This window comes from Lepidochelys kempii, chromosome 1 (genome assembly GCF_965140265.1).
Source record: "Lepidochelys kempii isolate rLepKem1 chromosome 1, rLepKem1.hap2, whole genome shotgun sequence".
In the NCBI taxonomy this organism is placed as follows: domain Eukaryota; kingdom Metazoa; phylum Chordata; order Testudines; family Cheloniidae; genus Lepidochelys; species Lepidochelys kempii.
Window position 1 is genome coordinate 93,895,197 of NC_133256.1, and position 25,883 is coordinate 93,921,079.

General features: G+C 41.4%; 1 protein-coding gene across 2 annotated transcripts in view; it reads left to right on the forward strand.

Moving 5' to 3' along the window:
* Nucleotides 1-12,177: 12,177 nt before the first annotated feature.
* GPC6 (glypican 6) overlaps nucleotides 12,178-25,883 on the forward strand; it is a 1,118,215-nt gene continuing 1,104,509 nt past the window's right edge. For both annotated transcript variants that reach the window (XM_073347752.1, XM_073347761.1), the window contains exon 1: nucleotides 12,178-12,488. In XM_073347752.1, coding sequence (XP_073203853.1) covers nucleotides 12,329-12,488 — 160 coding nt within the window. In that variant the 5' untranslated portion in view covers nucleotides 12,178-12,328. The remainder of the gene's footprint in view (nucleotides 12,489-25,883) is intronic.

Sequence of the window (25,883 nt, forward strand, 5' to 3'; positions counted from 1 at the left end):
AGGGATATATTGTGGATTGGGGGACCTAATAGCTGCTTCCAGGCAAAGGGAAGAGGTGTTGTTGAGCTAGCAGGCCACTTCTGGCTATCTCTTGTGAGTGGAGATAGCACTGATGAAGAGGGGAACAAGTGAGTTGAAAAACTTGGAGCCACCATTGGCTAGTTCATTCTCTTTCCCGCTCCCCGACCCTATCTTGTGGTATAGAACTGCAATCTTTCAGAGAAGAGTAGGAAAGCAGTTGCACTGATGGATGGGACTGAAATGAAAGATACTTGCAGTCCTGTCCAGAGGTGAAAAAGATACAGCAACACTGTCCTTCCCAAGCCAAGAAAATATGGATTATGGCACCACTACAGAGATCTCTGTGTGTATGGTGAGGGTGCGGGTGGGTGCTCAGGCTCCATTTCCTGCTACTCTCCACTTTTGACATAGAATCATAGAACCATAGAAGATTAGGGTTGGAAGAGACCTCAGGAGGTCATTTAATCCAACCCCCTGCTTAGCGGAGGACCAACACCAACTAAATCATCCCAGCTAAGGCTTTGTCAAGCCGGGCCTTAAAAAGAGATTCCACCACCTCCCTAGGTAACCCATTCCAGTGCTTCACCACCCTCCTAGTGAAATAGTGTCTCCTAATATCCAACCTAGACCTCCCCCATTGCAACTTGAGACCATTGCTCTTTGTTCTGTCATCTGCCACCACTGAGAACAGCCGAGCTCCATCCTCTTTGGAACCCCTCTTTAGGTAGTTGAAGGCTGCTATCAAATCCCCCCTTACTCTTCTCTTCTGCAGACTAAACAAGCCCAGTTCCCTCAGCCTCACCTCGTGAGTCGTGTGCCCCAGCCCCCTGATCATTTTCATTGCCCTCTCCAAATTGTCCACATCCTTTCTGTAGTGGGGGGCCCAAAACTGGATGCCATACTCCAGATGTGGCCTCACCAGTGCCAAATAGAGGGGAATAATCACTTCCCTCAATCTGCTGGCAATTCTCCTCCAAGCCTCCTCCTTCCTCTCCTCCAAGTGCTTCAGAATGGTTTCCTTGAGGACCTGCTCCATGATTCTTCCAGGGACTGAGGTGAGGCTGACTTTGTCTGTAGTTCCCCGGGTTTTTCTTCTTCCTTCTTTAAAGATGAGCACTATATTTGCCTTTTTCCAATCATCCAGGACTTCCCCCAATTGCCCTAGTTTTCAAAGATAATGGCCAATGGCTCTGTGATCACATCAGCCAATTCCCTCAGCATCCTCGGATGAATTAGATCTGGACCTATGGACTTGTGCATGTCCCATGGATTTGTTCATCACTAATTCCCTTGTATCTTCAGTATAGTGAGGCCCCACTCTTCGTTGCAACACAATTGCTCTCCTTCTGCTGGCCTGAAAGTGACCTTCTGGAATTTTTCTTTCCTGTGATTTTTAATATTCTTGCCCCTTACCATCACAGAGAAAGAGGTGGCAGTGAAATAACTACCCTAATGTTACTGTTCTCTGGAGATAAACATATCAAAGGGAGAGACTCCAAACCTTTTGTTTTGTTTTGGTTTTGGTTTGGGGGGATACGAAAGGAAAAAAGGGAATTGAGTAAATCCCTAGGACCAGCTGCCATTCATCCAGGACTTCTGAGTTTGGAAATAAAGAATGAAGTAGCTAAGCAGCTCACCAAATATACAATTTATTCTTGAAAACCAACAACTGTATCTGAGGATTGGAATTTGATGAATGCAATTCTTACCTTTACTAAAAGAGCTAAAGATAATGCTGGGAATTATAGACTGCTAAACTTCAGATCAGTACAGAGGAAGCTAGTTGACACTAAAGTAAAAAAGTAGCCAGTGTGTACAGTTTAATGGGGACAGATCAGCACAGCTTTAGTAAGGGTAAAGCAAATGTCTCTAATTTGACAGCATTATTTGAGAAAGAGATATCCTTTGATGGGGAACACACCTTTCCATGGCAAAACCCACAGGAAGGGGGCCCCAGAAGTTGGGGGTAAACACTTCAAGTACAATCTTACAGAGTTTCTTCTGAACCCTGAACCTTTAGGGAAGAAATGAGGGACCCAGTGCCCAAATCCCATGAATTCTCTAAAATGTCTGGACATTCAGAGGGCTTAAGGCCATATCAGGTAGTAATCCAGTTGAACAATTGAAGGGAGGTGATCAGGGAGAAGAGAGACTGCATGCAGTGCCCTCCTTTAGAGAGCAGACTTTTTGTGCAGGAAAACCTGTGGAATGTAATAGGACCATAGGGACAACAATTTAGTAAACTTCAATAAAGGATTCAGGATGTTATAAGAATAGTAATAAACTTTTCAGTTATGCTATTCTCTATTAAAATGTTTCAAGGGATATGAATCTTCCTGATTCCAGGCATAAACTGATTACCTACTGAGGTCAAGAAGAAATTTTCCTCCCCTGGAACAGTGTTGCATAATAAGCCAAAGACAGCATGAAGGGATTTTGCCTTCCTTTGAAGCATGAAATAGAGGATACCTCTAGAAGCAGGATACTGGATTTCATTGACCAATGGTCTGGGCTGGTATGGAAATGGTATGTACCTCTTTCTCAGTGGGAGGTACAAGAAAAACTTGGTACATAGATCTCTAAAAAGGTTGTGAACTGATCCCTGCTGTTCAGTTTGTGTGAGGTTGGCAGAGAACCACACTGGAGGTTCAGGTTCATTGGAGTCAGACCACTAAAAGAACTAATATGTTATTTCATACTCAAAGAGATAAGCATGTGTTCTGTCTTGTTCATCTTTATTTTAAATTAAAGAAAACAACAAAGAATATATATAAAGTCTCCACTGGGAGAAAATAAAAAGCAGAATGACCTCTCTCTCTCTCCCCCTCTCCCTCTCCCTTTTAAATCTTCCATCTTAAATCCAGTCCACATCAAGCCCAATCCCCACCAGACAAACAGTTGTCTTACAGTTCAAGGTGCAATGCAAAGAAAACAGAATGATGGCTACATGTTCCACAGAAGCATCTCCCTTGACTCCCTACCAGAGGTTCCTTGCTTACTCTAGCCTTCCTTTCTTAACAAGCTCCAGTGCTCCTATAACCTTCAGGCAGATGTATATGGGATAGGTGGCTGACAGGCTCTCCTTGGCTCAAAGACTTGTCCTGTATTCTAAGGGGGTTGATGGCACCTATAAAGATAATGAAAACATAAATGTTTGATCAAAAAATTTGACAAGGTGAGCATGCCAAGAAAATCCACTTCCCAATATAATCCAAAGCATTATCATAATATTCCAGCTCATTTCTAAGGTATCCCATATTTCTGCTGAAGCCTGTGTGATTCATTAGGCTCCCATTCATTATGAAAATAGACTAGCAAATTACATTCTCTGTAAATGGAATCATTATAGCAGTAATTTGCAAAATACATTAAGCCCTTTGATGATCCTTCTCAAAGAAAACACATATACTTTTAAACACATTGCTACGCTATTATAATTTTAAAACTGTAGGCCTTGCATTCATAGCTTTTATTACTTATTTTAGAAAGTATTTTCCTATGCAACTAGTGTCGACATTTTGGATAGTTGTGTACTACTTCACCCTTTATAATTGTCACAAAGAATAAAGATTTAATAAAGATTCACTTGTCTGTGAATATCAAAGAAATGTTGAGTGTACTAGTATGCATAGACTAATTCATTTGGGTGTTAAATGGTATTGTTTTCACTTATCAATAACCTGTTGATTGCTAGAGCATTACATTATTTATAAAAAGAAAAGGAGTACTTGTGGCACCTTAGAGACTAACCAATTTATTAGAGCATAAGCTTTCGTGGGCTACAGCTCACTTCATCGGATGCATGCAGTGGAAAATACAGTGTGGAGATTTTATATACGCAGAGAACATGAAACAATAGGTGTTACCATACACACTGTAACGAGAGTGATCAGGTAAGGTGAGCTATTACCAGCAGGAGAGAAAAAAAACCTTTTGTAGTGATAATCAAGGTGGGCCATTTCCAGCAGTTGACATCATGAATAGGTCGGAATATGAACAAGAGGCTGCTCGGCAGCTCTCCAACACGAGTTTCTACAAGCCATTACCCTCTGATCCCACTGAGAGTTACCAAAAGCAACTACAGCATTTGCTCAAGAAACTTCCTGAAAAAGCACAAGATCAAATCCGCACAGACACACCCCTGGAACCCCGACCTGGGATATTCTATCTACTACCCAAGATCCATAAACCTGGAAATCCTGGGCGCCCCATCATCTCAGGCATTGGCACCCTGACAGCAGGATTGTCTGGCTATGTAGACTCCCTCCTCAGGCCCTACGCTACCAGCACTCCCAGCTACCTTCGAGACACCACTGACTTCCTGAGGAAACTTCAATCCATCGGTGATCTTCCTGATAACACCATCCTGGCCACTGTGGATGTAGAAGCCCTCTACACCAACATTCCACACAAAGATGGACTACAAGCCGTCAAGAACACTATCCCCGATAATGTCACGGCTAACCTGGTGGCTGAACTTTGTGACTTTGTCCTTACCCATAACTACTTCACATTTGGGGACAATGTATACCTTCAGATCAGCGGCACTGCTATGGGTACCCGCATGGCCCCACAGTATGCCAACATTTTTATGGCTGATTTAGAACAACGCTTCCTCAGCTCTCGTCCCCTAAAGCCCCTACTCTACTTGCGCTATATTGATGACATCTTCATCATCTGGACCCATGGAAAAGAAGCCCTTGAGGAATTCCACCATGATTTCAACAATTTCCATCCCACCACCAACCTCAGCCTGGTCCAGTCCACACAAGAGATCCACTTCCTGGACACTACAGTGCTAATAAACAATGGTCACATAAACACCACCCTATACCGGAAACCTACCGACCGCTATTCCTACCTGCATGCCTCCAGCTTTCACCCTGACCACACCACACGATCCATCGTCTACAGCCAAGCTCTGCGATACAACCGCATTTGCTCCAACCCCTCAGACAGAGACAAACACCTACAAGATCTCTGTCAAGCTTTCTTACAACTACAATACCCACCTGCAGAAGTAAAGAAACAGATTGATAGAGCCAGAAGAGTTCCCAGAAGTTACCTACTACAGGACAGGCCTAACAAAGAAAATAACAGAACGCCACTAGCCGTCACCTTCAGCCCCCAACTAAAACCCCTCCAACGCATTATTAAGGATCTACAACCTATCCTAAAGGATGACCCAACACTCTCACAAATCTTGGGAGACAGGCCAGTCCTTGCCTACAGACAGCCCCGCAACCTGAAGCAAATACTCACCAACAACCACATACCACACAACAGAACCACTAACCCAGGAACTTATCCTTGCAACAAAGCCCGTTGCCAATTGTGCCCACATATCTATTCAGGGGACACCATCACAGGGCCTAATAACATCAGCCACACTATCAGAGGCTCGTTCACCTGCACATCCACCAATGTGATATATGCCATCATGTGCCAGCAATGCCCCTCTGCCATGTACATTGGTCAAACTGGACAGTCTCTACGTAAAAGAATAAATGGACACAAATCAGATGTCAAGAATTATAACATTCATAAACCAGTCGGAGAACACTTCAATATCTCTGGTCACGCAATCACAGACATGAAGGTCGCTATCTTAAAACAAAAAAACTTCAAATCCAGACTCCAGCGAGAAACTGCTGAATTGGAATTCATTTGCAAATTGGATACTATTAATTTAGGCTTAAATAGAGACTTGGAGTGGCTAAGTCATTATGCAAGGTAGCCTGTTTCCTCCTGTTTTTTCCTACCCCCCCTCCCCAGATGTTCTGGTTTAACTTGGATTTAAACTTGAAGAGTGGTCAGTTTGGATGAGCTATTACCAGCAGGAGAGTGAGTTTGTGTGTGTATGGGGGTGGGGGGGATGTGAGAAAACCTGGATTTGTGCAGGAAATAGCCCAACTTGATTGTCATGCACATTGTGTAAAGAGTTGTCACTTTGGATGGGCTATCACCAGCAGGAGAGTGAATTTGTGTGGGGGGGTGGAGGGTGAGAAAACCTGGATTTGTGCTGGAAATGGCCCACCTGATGATCACTTTAGATAAGCTATTACCAGCAGGACAGTGGGGTGGGAGGAGGTATTGGTTCATATTCTCTGTGTGTATATAAAGTCTGCTGCAGTTTCCACGATATGCATCTGATGAAGTGAGCTGTAGCTCACGAAAGCTTATGCTCTAATAAATTGGTTAGTCTCTAAGGTGCCACAAGTACTCCTTTTCTTTTTGTGAATACAGACTAACACGGCTGTTACTCTGAAACCTATCAGAGGCTCGTTCACCTGCACATCTACCAATGTGATATATGCCAACATGTGCCCCTCTGCCATGTACATTGGCCAAACCGGACAATCTCTACGTAAAAGAATAAACGGACACCAATCAGATGTCAAGAATTATAACATTCAAAAACCAGTCGGAGAACACTTCAATCTCTCTGGTCACTCGATTACAGATCTAAAAGTGGCAATTCTTCAACAAAAAAACTTCAAAAACAGACTCCAACAAGAGACTGCTGAAATGGAATTAATTTGCAAACTGGATACAATTAACTTAGGCTTGAATAAAGACTGGGAGTGGATGGGTCATTACACAAAGTAAAACTATTTCCCCATGTTTATTTCCCCCACCCCAACTGTTCCTCACACATTCTTGTCAACTGCTGGAAATGGCCCACCTTGATTATCACTACAAAAGGTTTTTTTTCTCTCCTGCTGGTAATAGCTCACCTTACCTGATCACTCTCGTTACAGTGTGTATGGTAACACCCATTGTTTCATGTTCTCTGCGTATATAAAATCTCCACACTGTATTTTCCACTGCATGCATCCGATGAAGTGAGCTGTAGCCCACGAAAGCTTATGCTCTAATAAATTGGTTAGTCTCTAAGGTGCCACAAGTACTCCTTTTCTTTTTGTGAATACAGACTAACACGGCTGTTACTCTGAAACCTACATTATTTATATCTCAGTTCTTAACTAACCCTAGATCAAAGGTGTGTATTAGTATTACAATGAGAATTTACTTTATGTGTAAACTTCATGAAAACTAATGAAAGATTGTTGTGTTACAATTTGTATTGCGTATATCCCTGTAATCATGTTTACCCATCAAACATGATTGGAGCCTTGAAAATGTAAATGAAGAAGGTTGCTAACTTCAAAGCATGGGTCATTGTGTTCAACAATGGAAATTCACACACCCTGTCTGCCTTTAGTCAACAAAGGAAAAGTCCATGTTCTGAATGCAAACACTTGCCAGATGGCTTTCTGCGGAAAGGAGCTATAAGAATGGATCCAGGGAACAATCCTGTATCTCTGTGCAATTTGGACACTCATAGGGAACATTCCAGATGCAAGACAGAGATCCCCAAAGTTATTTTGGGTAACCCTGAGAGACTTATGGAAAACTAGCATATTACTACATTCCTACTATCATTTTGGACTTACAAACTTAGACTCACCTGTTAATGTATTTTACCGGCTTTAACCTTTTAATAACGCTCATTTCTTTTTTTTAGCTAATAAACCTTTAGTTAGTTTACTAAAGAATTGGCTGCCAGAGTTGTCTTTGGTAAGATCCAGAGTACTAATTGACCTGGGGTAAATAACTGACCTATTGGGGTTGGGAGTAACCTAAAATGGTATGTTTCAGAGTAACAGCCGTGTTAGTCTGTATTCGCAAAAAGAAAAGGAGTACTTGTGGCACCTTAGAGACTAACCAATTTATTTGAGCATGAGCTTTCGTGAGCTACAGCTGAAGTGAGCTGTAGCTCATGAAAGCTCATGCTCAAATAAATTGGTTAGTCTCTAAGGTGCCACAAGTACTCCTTTTCTTTTTGCTAAAATGGTATGATTTTTGGTTTATCACTAAGTCCAGTTGTCTGAATGGCAAGGGGGGCCGGAGAGTCTAAGGGACTGTCTGTGACTCCATGGGAAGACTAATATAATGATCCAGGAGTTCAAACTTGTTACTGGCTTGGTGAAATCTAATTATAGAATATACCACCAGTTTGGGATGTCTGCCTTCTTTTCTGACAGTCTGATCTGAGATTGGCACTCATAGTTGTGAGCCACTTCAGAGAGTGTCACAGTAAGTCTCCAGAATTTTTTTCTCAGTTTCATAAAATGAACTGAAGGTTTTGATTAATTCAAAAGCAACTACTACAGCTTATATTTAACATTATATTGCCAGTTCCCAGTTATAAACCCCTTTCCCATTCACCCTAGTATCCTATAAAAACATCTACATAAATCTTTGTCCTGTAAGAGTATATGAAATCTTCAATTATAGGAGTGATTTTCACCCTCTACCTCTGAAAATTTCTACAGAGGAAATGAAGCCTTGGTGTGGTTTGTTATACTGTAAATTTTGCTGTCTTCTAGGTCTGTTTTCTTGAGCCTGATTCTGCAATGTGTGCAAATTTCTATTATGTTACATGCGGGAACTTCTTCCTGCATGGTCAGGCCCCACAGCAGTTACATCCCACTGGAAAAATGGAAGTGTCAACTAGAAGAGAAATACATGTGAACATGAAATAAAGTTTTCTCTGCAGCTGTCCTATAGGCATTGAACTTGCTTCTGGGAGAGAACAGGATGACAATGAACCTTGCAGAAATGAAAAACTAATGTCTTTGCGGTAGCATTCTTTCAATAATCATACAGTAAAAAGAAAACACACAGCCTCCCCCCCCCCCGCTCCAAAAAAACCCCTCTGTCCCTACAAGATGAGGTGAGGTGGGAAGGAGAGAGATAATTCATTCACTTTGATAAATTTCTGGTGTGCTGAGGTAGCAGAATGATGGGCACAATATCAAAACCTAGAGTGGCGGACCCTGTTCTTACTATCTAGTATATAATTGCTTTTTTTGGGAATTCAGCAGAGGTTAGTCAGTGGACTCATCAAATTAATTATAAAATTCCATGTAAAATAATGTTGCCCCTTTGTTGAGCCATAGCTGATTTCTGGGCCTTACAGGTCAGCTTCCCATTGGAGCAGAAATTGGTGACCAAGATTTGGGATTTATTCTGAGTATAATTTGTTTGGACATAGAGTGTACAGTTTCCTTGAACAGGGGAGGCCACAAACAACATACAGGCAATCCACTACTACAAAAACCTCAACTAAGACATCATTGACCCTTGACCCAAGAAGCAGCTCTCTTGGACACTCCTGGAATTTCAGTGCTTAAATACACTGTTCCCTTCTCTACAGCTGGGCTTCTCACTGGGGGAGCCGCTTGCCCCAAAGCAGTTCATTTAAACACCACATGACTTCCAGAAGAGTGAGTCTTGACATCAACCTCTAGCCTTTGTCGTGTAAAGAAAAGGAATCTCAGAAAAGGTTGACTGCCCAGATGAAGGATGCCTTAACCCACTCTGGGTACAGTGACAATATCCTGAGTGTCTATAGATCTCAAATCAGAACATGCACGACATTAACATTTTTTTTTCCTAGTTATCCTTAGGATTGTAAAGTGAAACACCCAGAAGTCGGGAAATGATAAGGTGAAGATTCTCTGCACAACCTTAACTCTGCCCTCTTGTGCACATGGATTATGATACAGTTTTAAATTCATTATCACATTATTTTTTCAGCTAGGCCCCTGAGATGTTCAGAGCTCAAGATGAATGATACTCAGCAAATGAAGCAGCACTTCAATAGTTTGTTTTCTCCTTATTGTTTAGTGGCCCCAGGCTTCACTTATTGCACATCATAAAATTAGCTTGTCCACATGGGAGCAGGGTTTATGTGGCATGGGAAATGAAAACTGACTGCTTCTCTGTTTTGCATTTACATTTTTATTAAAATGTGATATGAACTGATTTTAACCCATTTTGATATACAAAAAAATTAGAAACAAACTTAAAAAAATCACCTGTCATACAACAGCAGAAAAAAAAGTTGAATTAAAAACAAAATATTGAAAGCAGTTTGTCAAATGAACAGATTTTGTTTGCTGTTAACAATATTTGAAAGAAAACAAGAACATAGTGAACTTGGACTTGTAGCTGCTTTGAATACTCATTATTATTAGCAGTGATCCATGTTACAACATTACCTATGCTTAGGAGTATACCTGTTAGGAGTATACCTGAGTCAAGCTGTCACAGAAACTGTTTTTAGTGCTCTTCCATGACCTCTGCATTTTAAACAATTTTACTGTGATTTTCTCCTTTGTATTTTTACATTTGGTTCAAATCATTTTTCTGTGGGTTGAAGAAGGATTCAAGGCTATTAGATTAAGGGGGACCATGTCCTGTTTGGCATGTTGTGGACAGTTTGACCATCCTGTAGAGGAGAGATTGAGCAATCAGGAAGGGAATCTGGTTGGGTGGAGGAAAGGGTATTGTAATATTTGTGACTCCTTCATGACTTTTGCCTTTGTCCTTTGACTAAACTGTGGCTTCTGAGACCTGTCAGACCCTTTTCATAGTACATATAGGACTTGTCTAGACTAGGATTTGGAAGGTGTTAGTTTACACTTGTTAGCCTACTGTAGACAAGATAGTGTATCTTTAACACTGTTTAGCTCAGCTGAGCGGGGGTTTCCTATTTCTGTGTGAAATGGTGTGTTGTCAAGGCAGAGTACTCTTCCCACCTCTCCAGGGTCTCAGGGTGGGCTAAAGGCAGGTGGCTCTGTCTTCCCCTCTCCCTAGCTTGGAGGTTTGTTCTCTGGGTGTGTGGTGATGGAAGTGCTCTTGACAAAATACAACAGTATTTTATAGCAGGGGTTTCCAAACTGTGGGATGTTTACCGCCACTGGTGGTACATAAGCTTGTTGTTCTACCATTTAACTTGACAATTTTTTTTATGGTGGAGGTACATGAACTAATTAAGTTTGGGAGTTGCTGTTCCATAATAATCATACTAATACTGCAGTAGCATTCTTGAAAGATGTAGTGTTTTGGATTACTGCTGTAAAATACTATAATACATTTAATAAGGGTGCTTTTCCTTCCTTCCCTGGCCCAGAGATTGGATTGGCCTGGCAGGGGATTCCTCCTGAGTCTCCTGCAGCTGCTCCTGTGTTAAGGAGGGATTGTGGTGCTCTCATGCCAAAACCTGGGTTGAGTTCCTTGGGTTGGTGGCTCTCTTTTCCCACCCTACTCACTAAGTCTAAGCACTTGGTGTAGGTTTTTTTTTTTTTTCTTCTCTTGCCCTTAGATGATTTCTAGGCTCTCTCTTGGTCCCGCCTGGCTCCACTGCCTGGCTCTGATATATAACAAAATACATCATGGGCCAAATTCAAATCTAGTGTTAATGGCTCCAATACTTTTTAAGAGAAAGGAGTTGCACTCACTTACCTCAAGTCTGTGTTGAGTACCAGGTACTTTTAAAGGTTAGATTAATGTGAATTTAACCTTTGGGCCATATTCAACCCATATAAATCCACGGAAGTCAAGACATAAGCCAGGGATGTATTTTGGCGCAATAATAATGTTATCTATTAGTGCTCATGTCATTTTTAAAACACCTAACTGGTTGGTGATTTGCAATCTTGGGGTTGGTTAGCTGTGGTAAGGGAAGGCGTTTATTGTATGGTGTCCTTTTCCTTCCCCTCTCCTGTGCCCGGAGATCCACTCCAGGTTTTCTTTCCCGCTCCGCTTCTGTATTTCGGCTATGCAATGTGTAGCACGTTTTTCTCTCGCTATCTCTCTCTCTGGGTGTCTCTTTCCCTCAGTCACTGTGTCTGTCTCCAGGATTTCTCCCTTCCTACTTGAGGAGGCTGCTCCTGCAGGCTCCGTCCGCGCGTGTGAAGCAGAGGTTCCCCTGGATCCCGTACTTGCACTCTGGCCCACCCACGCACCCACCCACAGAGTAACACCACCAGAGGCGCGCGCAGGCACGCACACACACACACACACACACACACACACTTGTGCATGCTCCACTCCATCCCCACACGCGCAGACAGGGAGTGAGGGCTCGCCAGCCTCACACGGGCAGGCACCGCTCAGTGGCTCCAGGATTTTGCTGCCCCTGGCTCGGGACTCCGATCCGCAGCAGCCAGCCAGACCTGTGTGTGCCGAGGGGGGGTTGTTCGAACTGGGAAAGAAGAAGCAGGCGGGGGGGGGGGGGGGGCGGCCGCTGCTGTTCCTGGCACCGCTCGTGTGTGTGCACATCTCCCCTTCGGCTCATAAAAGTTTGCCTCAGCAAGCCGGGGGAGCTCCTCGTTCCGCCTCAGCTGGGGGACCCCGTCTGCCCCTCACCCTGGAGGCACCTCGGCTCTGTTCGCAGCGGGTGAAGGTGGGATCGTTCCCCAGGATTTATTGAGCTGGATTTGCATTTTGCACCATGTCTTCGTGGATCGCGGCTCCGCTGGTGGCTTTCACCGGGCTGCTGCTGTCACTTTCGGCCGGGGCTGATGTGAAGGCTCGGAGCTGCAGTGAGGTGCGGCAGGCGTACAGTGCCAAAGGCTTCAGCCTGGTCAATATACCCTTTCAGGAAATAGCAGGTAAGGACCAGGGGTGGGCGGGATGGGAAGGAGGGGGAGGATGTGGCGAGGAAATGTGTCTACATGTGGTTACAGCATCCCACCAGCTTCTCCTTCTTCTTTCCCTTCTGGATTAGTTGAAATGTTGTTCGCTTTTGCCTGGTCTCTCCCCTTCCCCCTCCCCACCCCCCCCGGCTCCTTACCCGGGAGCAGAGGGCAGCTTTTCTCACAGCCCTGCACGCTGGGCGGCTGGGATCGGGAGCCGGGGCCATGAATTGCCTCATTGTGTGAACACAGAGAATTCGGTGTCCCCCCCCGCCGCCCCCCCGGACAGTCTGACAGGGAAGGGACACAGCATGAAGGCGCGCGCCAGAGGAGTGGCAGGGGCTGGGCGTGAGTGAGCGCTCAGCGCCCCAGCAGTGATTACACTGGTGGCCTTTGGAAACTTTACTTCGAGTTGCTGCTGGGTCATTAAAGCCAGAGAGCCGTCTTGGTGGTGGGTCCTGCCTCCACTGCCCGTTCCTGCGGGGAGACAAGCAGTGCCCCTTTGCCAGTTGGGGCAGCGAGGGGATGGGGTTCTCCCCACTGCCACCGGCGGGCTCCTCCGCCTGCAGTTGAGATCACTGTCTGGTTCCCGAGGGGATCTGCACATACATTTGGGTTTTTACGTGAGGCAGAATTTACAAACACAGCGAAAGCGAGTCTTCTCCTGATAAACATGACTCCGGTTAGTCAAGTCTCAGCACAGACTCCCACGAGCACTGAACTCATCACCAACCACCAGATTCCTCCACTCCCACCCAAGGAAACGGGGGGCGAAGGGTGGGGGGAACCTGGGCAGCAGCAGCTGCTGGGGAGATTTTTCCTGCTGCTCTGAAACATTGTTACAACAGGTTCATTTCAACCCTTCTTTCTAGCAGGGATTTTTTTTTTCAATTTATTGGCCAGCTTTTAGCTCCAACCATATGCTCATTGTATCTCTGGGACTGACTGAATAAAAATGTGTCCAGGAAAGAGAATCCTTTGGCAATCAGATAGTAGAGTAAAGGAGATGCAGGGGGATGACTCGGAAATGCACGGGCTTGGGCTGCTCAAGCCCTCCGGAGAGAAATCCGCTCTGCAAACTCCTAACACTTTGTTGCTTGATTCTCCTGTTTGCGCCGCGAATTGGGCACTCCGTTGGTTTGTTTTCTTGCTTTTTTTTTTTTTTTTTAAAGTTGGAAGCAGCGATTTTTTCTCTCTTTGGATTAAATAATGCCAGTGCTGCTTACTGTTTATTATCTGGCTCTTTATCATCACAGTGTGGTGCAAACATCTAAAGACTTCAAACATGCCAATCTATAGAACAGGAATGTTGTTCCACAATATGAATACATAATGGTCCTCCAGATAGATCCCCGGGTGTAAATGAGCATAGCTGCACTGAGTTCCCTGGAGCCCTAATTAAGTGGCACACCAGCTGAGGATCTGGCCCATTGACAAATATTGGACAAGGACAGGAGAGTGAGGGGCCTGTGCTTGTGGCAACTTAGAGACCTCTCTTCCTTCAGCTCAAGCTCTTGCTCACTTCCTCTATTTTCTGTGCCCTTTTTGGAATTCTTCTCGAATTGCTAATCAATTATATGAGAGCTCTCCTGTGAGCCACATGCCCTCCCAGTTTCTCAGTCATGCTTTCCCTTCACTTATGGTAATTTTCTTCTCTCAGACTGACAGTGACAGGTCAGTTTATGCCCTGTCCTGTTTTAAAAATCCTAGTGAATTTCAAACTTTTAATGGCTTTGAGTAGATAGTTCTTGTTTTCAGCTCACCCAGAAGTGTTAGTTTCTTCTCCACTCTTGATTTTTTATTTTTTTATTCCATTAAGAATGGCCATGCACTGTTTAAAATATCTTCCTTAAATGTCAATTGAGCTTACAGGTTTCTATTAATAAGTATTGAGACCTAATGATTAGTTGCTAGTTAAATATTCACATTAATCATAGTTAAAGCAAAGATTTCTATCATCTCCTCTTTTATCCTTGTGGAATAGGAAATTGATGCAGCTGTATATGTTATTTTTCCTAAGCATCCTAACTTTAAAATGCAGTTGGTTTTCCTTAATGTTTAACTACTTTGAATCTGGGTGAGATGATACTTTTAAGCAGCTTACTTGTAGACTGTGGTATACTTGATTGTTGGGGAGACTGTGTTTATATTGTGTTTAGGTAATGTGTTTAGCAGTATGCTGTTTTGCACACGCTGCTGAGTGCTTTTGTAATAATTGCTTGGGAAGGCTATCCTGTTGTTAAATGGAATTCTGTCTATTTGTCACTTGATCCAATTATTATAAGCATTTAATTAGAACAGCCAACATAAGGATTTGATGGTGCTGGGTTTGCTTGTTTGATTTATTTTCCTTCCTGGTCCTTTTTTGACTTACATGAACTATAATTGCTGGTTAGTGAAACAATCTATTGCAGCATTGGTGTGTCAAGGTGCATCAGACTTCATACATTTGAGTAACTGCTTTATTTTCAAAGGAATTTGATGTTGATCATTTGATAGTATGATTGAAAAGTAAATGATGCACAGTTTGATTTGTGGTTTTGGAGTTTAATATAGTTACACTTTTACTTTTGTTTTTTAAGAAGCTACCTTTTCTACATGAGACTATTTGAACACATGTATTAATACAAGGTGTTGAAAAAATATGCTAAGCTTGCGTAAATCAGATAGGTACCAGACATGGAGGAACCCAAGTTAAAATCACTTGTAAAACAAAATTTGTTGAATACCAGCACACCTTATATACATAAATTAATATTAATACACCATTGTTATTGGGATTTGCTTGTTGTAGTAAACCTGCCTCCCCACAAAAAGCCAATACTTTTTAGATAAGTTCTGTTCACACTAGTACTTCTCTTATTACTTTTAATAGTTTTGGGGGGAAATATGTTTTTTTCATAATATTTCTAGTGTTACATATGTTTGCACTGTAAGACTGTTTCTGTACAGTATTTTGATACAAATGAAATATGTGTTAAAGTTAATGATAATGTGATTATAATGAACATATTTATTTGCAATTGTCTTGTAGGCTCCTATGTTAGTGCTAAAGTGTTCAGTGTGACTTGTGTAGTACCTATCAAATGTAGTGACTAAACCTACAACCCTAAATATCGTGGCTTTTTGGGGATGTTGCTCATTGAATTCCAGTGCTGCAAACTACTTCGGACTATTGCACACAGAGGTATTTTCCAGCACTTAGGACCAAATACTGGTCTTGCTGGCAAATCCCCAGTAGAAGAGCTTTGCCTGGGAGTGTCTTGGTGGAAGAATCCTCACCCATGTGTTATCACAGAAAACAGTATTGCAATACACATAATATTGATACAGATTTTCTTGCAGACATTGATATCCCTGGCACAGGTGACAGTAGTTGCAGGATCTACTCAAGGATACCAGAGTAAAACCTGTCCTCTTGTAAAACTGCTAGTGAATGAATTCCATCTCTCATAGATGCGATGAGGACACAGAGTGTCACAAAATAACCTTTGTATAAAAATACTGAAAGGATAATGAATCTGTCTATTTAAATGATGGTGATACGAATACAATATAATTGTTGTATGTACCAAGTACACTTCTTCAGGCTTGTTGTGGAAGATGGTGTTATTCTGTGTGTGTGTAAGAATATCAGAATCTGACCCTTTAAGATATTTATATGAAAGTGAAATGTCATAGTAAAAAAATCTGTCAACAATACTTGTTAAATTCAAACCATGATTTCAATAACTTTAAGCATCTGACTTAAGGCAATGAAAACTGAAAGTTCAAAGTTAAAGTTGGAACATGTCCTTAGCTCACACTGTTTAGAATAAAATGCTCCACAATTTAAAAGCCAAGGCAGTGTCTGAAATATGCTTTTTCTATTTAAATGAGATCCTTCGTCTTATTTAAACCTCTTTGTTCAGTTCTCTTGTTTACTTAAAAAATGAAGTATTTTATAGTAATATTTGAACTATAGATTGTTTACCAAAGAGATCAGGATGTCTGTTTTGGAGTAAATCTTGAATAACTGAGTAATTACAGTGTTCCTTGGAAAAAATCTTGACAGATTTAGAGTTTTAAAGATTACTTCAAAAGTCAGTAAATCTGTTCTCCTGTGGAAACAAAGGGCAGGATAAGATTCAGTCAACCAAGAGGCGCTACAGTGAAATTAGTGAGAGCAGAATCAAGCCCTTTATTTTGAAGGTCAGGAGTCTCCTAAAGTTAACTTTGACAAAGTGTCTTTACAATGGCAAGATGGGGAGCACTGGATTAAAGAAAAAAAAAGCCCCTTCACCACCCAAAACAAAACAAACAAGTCCTGTTTCTTGTATGCCCTAAAACAATAATTAAAACTACTGCATAATCATTCATGTAATTGAGATATTAATTTGTGTCAGAAGCACCCAAGACATTTTTTCTTAGTGTTTCCCCCTCCTTACTTATTGTTAGAATGCAATGACTGGTTGCCAGAAGACCATTGGGAAAGCCTGGTGGTCAAACTAGTGTCAAGCAGCTTGTTATTTAGTTATAAGTTCTACTGCCATCTCCATTGAAGTGAATGGGAACTCTGTGAGCAGAGTGGCTGTATAACTGGACACAATGAGAGACTGAAAAAGGCTAAGGACCTGCTTCAGATCTCTGAACAGTACACTTCAGAAGTAATGACTGAAATCAGTGCAGTTACACTGTTGTAATTTTGTGAAATCAATATTGGGCCCTTAGAGATTAATGTATCCTTGAACTGTGCTCAGTTCAAAGACTGAAGTGGGGATGGGATTTTATGTGATCTTTGCACTGCCCCTGTGCTAGGGCTGCCATTGCCTGGTTTAGCCCTGGTTCTGCCCTAACTTGTGTCTGATCCCTATGAGCCATGCCAATAGCCAGGACATAAAATAATTCTCTGGTTACACCTTCCTACTTTGGTAGTGCCCCAGCTGATTACCTGCTCTGGGGGCTTTTTTGCGGGCCGGCAGTGCCTGCTATTCTGACTCTGCAACAGCTAGGAATACCCAATGGAGAAACTATTATGGCAGCTCTACAACCACTTAATGCCGGTGGATCCTTTGTGAAGTGGCCACAGGTCAACCATTAATTGAGCCCTTAGGTCATGTCTGCACGGCAATGCAAACCCAGACTTTGAACTCAGGCTGAAGCCTAACTTCTCTTCTATCTACACACAAATCATGATAACCCAGGGCTTGGACGCAGGGTCACAGGACCCCGCAGTGGTGGAGAGTCCAAGCCTGAGTTAAGCCAGGACCCAGGGCAAGCCTATTGCTTTGCAGTATAGAGGGAGCCCCACTCGACTTGTGCTCTGGGAGTCCACTAAAAGTATCTCTCAAACCCATGGGCTGACTTTCTTTGTCTTCTGGCCAGTTAAGCTTGGTGGACAGTCAAGTTTTCCCACACTGTATCACAAACAAAGGGCCAGAGCAGCCACATTTTAGGAGGGTGGTAGGAAGTCTGGGATACACGGAGTTGGACTTGAGCCTGCATAATACAATGTAGACACTGGAGACCCAGGTTCGGATCTAGGGTTCAGCTATTCCTAACCTGGGGTTACAAATTAATGTAGATGCTCAACCCCAAGGTTAACAAAGCTCATGCTCAAATAAATTGGTTAGTCTCTAAGGTGCCACAAGTACTCCTTTTCTTTTTGCAAATCTGGATTGTGCTAACTTGAGTTCTACTAACCGTGGGCTTACATTGCAGTGTAGACATAACCTGAGGTTCTGCAATAAAAGACCTGTGGCTAGGGAGCTATAAAATTGAAATGTAGCTGCTGAGGCTGCAGCTCGGACTCTGCCATGACTTTTTTATCATAGTGTAGGTGTACCCTGAGTGTCATTCTGTCCACTATTCCATATTGTTTTTACATTGATAAATAGCGAGAAGGTGATTTTGAAATGCATATTATATACAGTACCCAGAAAAATGGAATAGTTCTGAATGCTTGTTGGATAACTATATAATTGCTTTTTTAAAGAAAACTAATTACCAAGTAGTACAGAATGAAATCAGTGAGACTACTCACTACATATTGATAAGCATGTGCATAAGTCTTCTCTGGATCAGGGCCAAAGACTTTTTAGGCCATGATGTTGCAGTCACATATGTACATGCTTAATGTTACACACATAAGCAGTCCCATTGAACTGAGTGGTATTACTCACTTGATGATTACCTGTTCTGTTCATTCCCTCTGAAGCTCCTGGCATTGGCCACTGTTGGAAGACAGGATACTGGACTAGATGGACCAGTATGGCCATTTTTATGTTCTTATGTACTTGTGTTCATAATGTTAAACACTTCCGTAACTGCAGGATCAGGGCATTTGAGAAAAAAAATTCCTAGAAATGTCTAAGCCAGGTCACCATCTGTATTAATTTTTTAAAGCATCCTTTAAACAGGCCAAAATTGTGTTATTGTTTGTTTCATTTAACTCATAAAAATTGCTTTTGGACTGAGAACTTTAAATCCCAACTTCTGGAGTTCCAGAGCATGATTTTTATGGTGAAATTCTAAATCCTGAAAAGTGGGATTTAAAATGGAAATGTCAGTAGCAATGCTATCATAATTAGTATAACACTGAACCTCAGTACCTTGTACTATTGTGCTGAAGTTATTTTTACTTTTTGTTTGCATTCAGATTTACAATTGAAGAACATATATAAAGCTACAGTACTCTTACATTACTAAGTGCTAATGTTTTAAACTGTTTTACTGCTACTTTAGTACTTATTTCATCATATGGTATCTTATATTGTTCAGAAACTTGGTGGTGGTCAGACACCAAAGTGGTCATGCACTGTGTTAAAAGCTCAGGCCATTCTTTTTATATGACTGCAATAAAGAATATATGCATTTCATTAATATTACGACTTGGCTCTCATAAAAGGTCGGTTTCAGCTGAATGTACTGTTACTTGCAAATGGCAAATCTTATAACAAGTGATCAACAATAAAAGCTTTTCTGGATAATTTGTCTTAAAAATTACCACCTGCCATTTCTTTTGAATGACTTGAGGATCTTGCCGTATCACTTAGAGATCACTGGTTTATTCTGCATGATATGTGTTAGAAAACTATGCATACTGATCTTTCTTTCTGCTTAGTAAAGTAAAAATGTATAATTATGTTAATGTTTCCAGTTGAAATAAGAGGCTTGGTACTTAAAACTCCATTACAGTGCCAAAGTATCTGCACTCATATTACCAGCAAAATGAAATTACATTTTCAATGAACTATGACTTTGTGATACCCTTCATACCTGGTTAATGGTCCTATCTCTCTGGAAAAGGAACTATCAGTTTAGAATAGTGACCATTTGTACTACCAGGCATAATTATTTTAGCAGTTTAAAAATGTATGTCTACACATATTCCTAAGCACTGCATGTCAAGGCTAATGTTTAAGAGCAGGATAGCTATGCTAAACTGGAGAATACATTACAAGATGCCCAAGGAATTGAAAATGTACTGCAGATGGTAGCAAAACATATACATGGTAAGATTCTTGACTTTATAGTTGTCTATATGTAAGACTTTACACCTATGGAATTAAAGTTAATTTCCTTTGCAGTTTAATGCTACAGAGTTCCTTCAAGCATACCAGAAAACTCAGAGTTATTTCTAAGAAAATGGAATCTCTTTTTACCCCTTGGTAATGGAGTAAAACTGTTGTTAAGACCACCAGTCCTTTGAAGTGCAGTTTATTTTCACTAACATGACCTTTTACTTCAAGCAAAGTAAAACAGTACTTTATTTCCTTGAAAGATTTTGAAATACCGTTATTTGGAAGAAAGAGCTTTCTAGGCAATTACTGTAATTCTAAATGCAATAGAGGCAAACAAAACCTAGAATATTACAGATCCTACCCTGCTCAGCGTTAACGCCTACTGCTAACTACATTCATAGTAGTAATTCAGACTTTCTATTACACATCACAGACCATGTTTCCTGTGAGCTAAGTTAGAAGGTTATTAATAGCACCTGAACTTGCTTCTTAGAGCCTTTGGGAAATATTGCCTATAAATCTGCTGTAGGTACCACATGTGCCCAGAAGGAGGCTCTACTGTGTAACTTCATCCTATAGAGAGAATACCTCAAGCTACGTTTTAGCCCAGTTATTGTGGAATTGATTTTCACGGCTCATGACAGAAGCTGTTTTCAGCCCATGAAAAGGAAGTGGCTAAGGCTGATACTCCTAACACAAATAGCAAATTGCTCTATGGCTTTCATAGCCTGCAAGGTCTGTTACCTTAAAGTTCTAATGGACTTTTAACAGTGTTTCCAGCTGAGCAGCAGATGTAAAAGATACTGAACACTGAGAGCTCGGGTTTTTTTTCCACCCTGAAAGAAACATTTTTACAGACACTGTACTAACAATGGAGCCTAGGACCTGTTCAGTGACCTGTTGAGTTTAAAATAGCAGGACAAGTCTTCTGAAATGAATTGAAATCTTGACTGTTTTTTACAGGTGCCTTATAGGGATATTACTGATTCTTTGGTAGGATGTGGTTAGAGTAATAAAATCTTATATATGAAATCATGCCTGTCATCCTGAGTGATCCTAAAGCAATATATAAATATATAGAGAGCACCAGTTAATTGCAGCCACTTCTGGGATGGAAAGGCAGAAAACAAACAAACAATGACACACCACTAGAATGGGTATTTACAGATTAGACAGGATCTCTATTTTTGTGGTTCCATCACATGCATTAATAAGTGGTCTATAACTCAGTTTATCTGCATCAGAAAACTGAAAGGCTGAGTCAATCCTGCTGGCTCCTACAGTTCCAGGGAATCTAGGTATTTCAAACCTGATGCTTAATCCATTAAGGTATATCCTCCAACTCAGACAGTAGAGATCCATTTGAATGTATATCTCCTATCTGCTGTAACATCGATCCAGAATTCAGACTGTATATGATGATACCGTTGGTCATAGTTACCGAGCTCGTTGCCCTTCTGACCCTTTTACAGGTCTCTGAGTGTACCCCCACAGGTATCAGGCCTCATGCCCTCACCTTTTCTGGAGTGAAATTCTATGATTCTTGGACTCATAGGCCAGGTCATAGGTTCTTGTACCCTGAGTTCCAAACATGCCTACTAATCTACCCATTACCTTCTTTCTTTTGGGAGTCTGTAGCTACTGGTGAATACAGTGACGCAAAACAGCCTTCTTAAACCAATTTTTTTTTAACATTATTAGGAGGAACAAAGCATAACATAAGAGAAAAAGATTATTAAAACAATAAGAGGTAAGCACACATGTCTATCTTACTTCAAATATAATCATTTTCTTGATGGGGGTCTCTGGTAGGCCTGCCACATATGAAGGCTCTGAGTTCTCCTTAGCTCAAAATCCTGCCTTCTCCATTGAGGGAATGTGATCCTTTAAATCCAAGCAAAGTCTTTGAAGTTCTTTTCCTGGATTTGGATCTGCTCCCCAAAACCAGTTTGGAGAGCTCAACTGGATGTTGGAGGTAAGATTTCAAAGTGCATATCTGTTACACTGCCCAGCAAACACTTAAGGACCGTGCGTCTCAGGATCCGCCCCACATTTCCTGACAATCCTGTTACTGAATTAACTCTACATATGCGCACACAGGGAACATCCTTACAACAATCAAGCAAACATAACATAGAATAATAATTCATAAATTATTACAGACCAGCTCCAAATCCTTCAAACCATTACTTTCTGAATGTGTAGATTTATTATCTGAAAAGTAGTTAATATAAATCCTGGACTCTAAGTAACTTCTGTAGCAACCAGATAATCATTGCCCTTTGATTTTGTCATTTAAATACATTTTTTAAATTTATATTCTCCAAAATGAAAAATAGTGTAGAAATTAGGTTGAACTTTAAGGTGACAAGAGGGGATTTGAAAGTATTTTATAATATGTTGTATACCACTCACAATATTCTTCTAACTAAGCAATTCATATTTATTTCAGGAGCATTATGACAATATTATTCTCATCAGAAGTTTGGAGATTTCCATAAAACATTCATAGTTATAGTTGCTAGATTTGGATTCAAAACAATCTTTTTCTCCCCTGGATCCAAAATTCATCCATGGTGCGTAGTTGGGTCAATCCTTGTGGCTGTAAATGATGGTGGCATTGGAATCCCAGGAAGGAACTCACAATATTTTGGATGCAGTAGCTGCATTAGAGGAGGGGGCCAGTGGGATGGTTCAGGTGGAAGGGTTAGGACTGTGTGTAGGTGGATTGTGGAAAAGGTGCTGATGTTGAGGTGAGGGGATGGTCTTGTGCACATTGTGGGGCAAGAGGGTCAGGAGTACTTCTCCTTCCCATCAACTCCTGGGAAAATGTTCATTGTGCAATGAGCCTCCTAAAATATATCTTCCCCTCTCCCACTACTGAGTGCTGTGTAGAGGGCTGGAGAAAGGGAACACTGAGGAACTGCTGCAAGGCTGGTTAAGGGGCTGGATAAGGGTAGGGGAGAGGGAGCAGAACTTCTTTCCATTCATGCTGTTGCTCCCACTAGGTCCTAATACCTATGGATTTTGCTATTTTTTCCCAGTTAACCAGGGTGCAGTGATGCTCCCTAGTGACTTAACCTGGAAGAGATATTAATGTATTTCTATCATGATTTCTTCACCTGATAGAGATGCATTATAGTCCCACTGTCAAACATTTACTTCAGCTTTATAGCTTACCACCCTCTACAATATTATTGCTACTCTGAGCCGTGACTATTTGTCGTTAAGAAGGTATTGCTGCTCAGAGTTGGGAAAATGTAGTTCTGCTGGCTCCCAGCTCAACTGAGTTGAGGGGCATATAGTCCATAATGGTTAAGGATAACTAGAAACTTTTAAGTGTTAAGGGACTTTTCGCAGCTCCTGTTTAACACAGCTATCTTCGAACTTATGTTTTTTCACTACTGCTGTGCTGCTGGGACGTGTCCTATCCTCTCTGAAGTCCTTTTAGGATGAAGGTAGATGGCAGCCTATACCTGATGGATACCTGAAGATTCTACAGTTAGGAGAGGCCCTTTCACTCAGAAGACTCAAGGGAGGGTACAGAGTGGGTGGGCCATCTGGTCCAAGTTGTTAGGAGCAGGAGGAGGATAAGACAGTGGACTTCCTCAGAGATGTCTCATCTAAGAATGCAGTGTCCTGGTGTTGTTGGAGGGATGGGGACAGCTGGGGAGTAGATGCGGAAAATGTGAGGTTGGGTGGATAAGGAGAGGCTGGAAATGAAGGTAGCTCCTGCTTTGCAATATGAGTTCAAAATGAAATGGCAAGGAATCCCATTGCAAACTGAGCCTTGCAACGTTGCACAGTCCCACATACGATCCTCATGTGTGCTGTACACACTGGTGATCTGTGATGGCTACCAATTAGTTTTCAGGGAGTGTTTTTTAGCCTAAGAAGCTGTAAATGATTTACATCCTGGCAATTTGATAGACTGCCCCTTTCCCTTTCTGGAGGAACAGTGGAAGTTGCAATGGGCCCACTACATTTGGTAGAATTTAGAAGGGTCTGCCAGCAGGCATTCTTGTGTGGTTTCCTTATTTTTGAAATTTGTTTCTGTCTTGGTAATCTTCAGGATATGCTATAAAAGTCACCTATTCTCCCAGACTTTTGCTTGGGGGCTGTGAAGAGGGCTAGACAGAGTCAGATACCTTGGTGAAAGGTACCAATATAAGAACCTGCACTGGTGATCATGGGAAGGAAACTAGGGGGCGTTTTTTTCATTGGTCTTTCATAGTCATCATGTCTTCATAGCTGGTATGTTGAGTTTTGCAGGTACCTGCTAATTTTGTTGCACCTAGAAATTTTGGGTTTATTGGAAAAATGGGGTGGTTGTAGATGGGGATGCTGTTTGATTTATTTATTTGTTTTGATTTTTAAAAAGCTCACCGCATACCAGACGGTATCCATTCAAAGCTCTGTGCACCTCTGACAAATATTTTAAACAAAAACACAATAGTGGAGATGCTGAAACATAATTTGTCCAAAGCAGTAGCACTTCTCCCAGCCTACTACATCTCATCTAATCCCCAGTCAGCAGGCTTTAGAGGTGTTAATTTTTAACTTTGTGAATGTATTTGCTTTTTAATTTGTGCTAGTACTTACAGAGCTGGGAGGGTGCAGTAACAAATGAAAATAAAGTTGTGATGTCTACATACACTCTTTACAATGGTCACACTTAAAGTTTCTTTCTTTTCTCCCCTTTTAAGCATTTAAGAAATCTCTCTCTGATAGAATCTTTCAAAACAGAATAAACTTTAAATACAACACAAGTACTGTAGAATGAATGTGTACTATATAAATAAACACATTGATACACATATAAACAATTGTACACATAGTATAAATATTTCCTTTCCTATATTTATAAATCCACAGGCCAATATTGCTTCTATGTGTGAGCAATTTTGGATCCTGGGATGAAAAGGGCAATATAAAATTGGCATATAAAGAAATGGGAAAAATATCTCTTCAGTAGTTTTTGGCTCATACTGCATTTTCTTTAACCAGTTAGAGCTGTGACCATTTACATTGTTCTTATCTGCTCGAAACTTGCATAGCATGTGCGTATTTTAAATAGTTTTGAAAATGGAAAAGAAAAAAAATAAGGTAGACCTAACTGAGAAAACTTCTTTAAAAACAAATCTTCTGTTCTCATTGGTAAAGCAGAGACTCCTCTGTTAGCAGCAACAGCTGCAAAAAAGCAGGAAAGGCAGACTACGCTAATATAAGTTCCAAAATGGGTTGGTTGCAGTGGCTCAACAGAGATTTAGCTGTTTCTGAGCAGAAAATCAAAATCTAATTTAAAAATGAAGGTGTTTAAAAGCTTGGCAGAAGGGGGCTTTATTTCTTGAATTGGTGAAAAGCTAGGAACAATATTCTTTGACTGCTTCTGTTACAAGAGAGTCTTTCATGTTGGCTATGGCCTAGCAATGAGCATTGTTAATTGAATACCTAGAACATAACTAAAATGCATTGATTAAATGCAGACACCTGCCTTTGAAATATAGCCTGACGATGCAGTGAGAAGATACCCAAAAATGGTTTCCTGAAACTGAAAACCGAAACAGTGATTAGTTTGTTCTTAAAGCTGATCTTCAGAAGTCAAAGTCCTTTCTTCTAATAAGAACCCCCAAAACTCTTTAGTCTTTTTTACAGAGGGATCACACAGACTATAAAATGCACATAATTTGACTCTAACCTGGCTGGTTGTGGGTAAATCATAAGTTTTGCTGTTAGCAGTATCAGAATAGTGCGCTAAAGACCTAAGACCAAATTCTTGACCTTTCCTGTATCCATACTACTCCAGGAGGTGTAACCAAGGGCAGGATTTGTCGAGTGTTCCTGGTTTTCACCTGGACAGTCTGAGTTT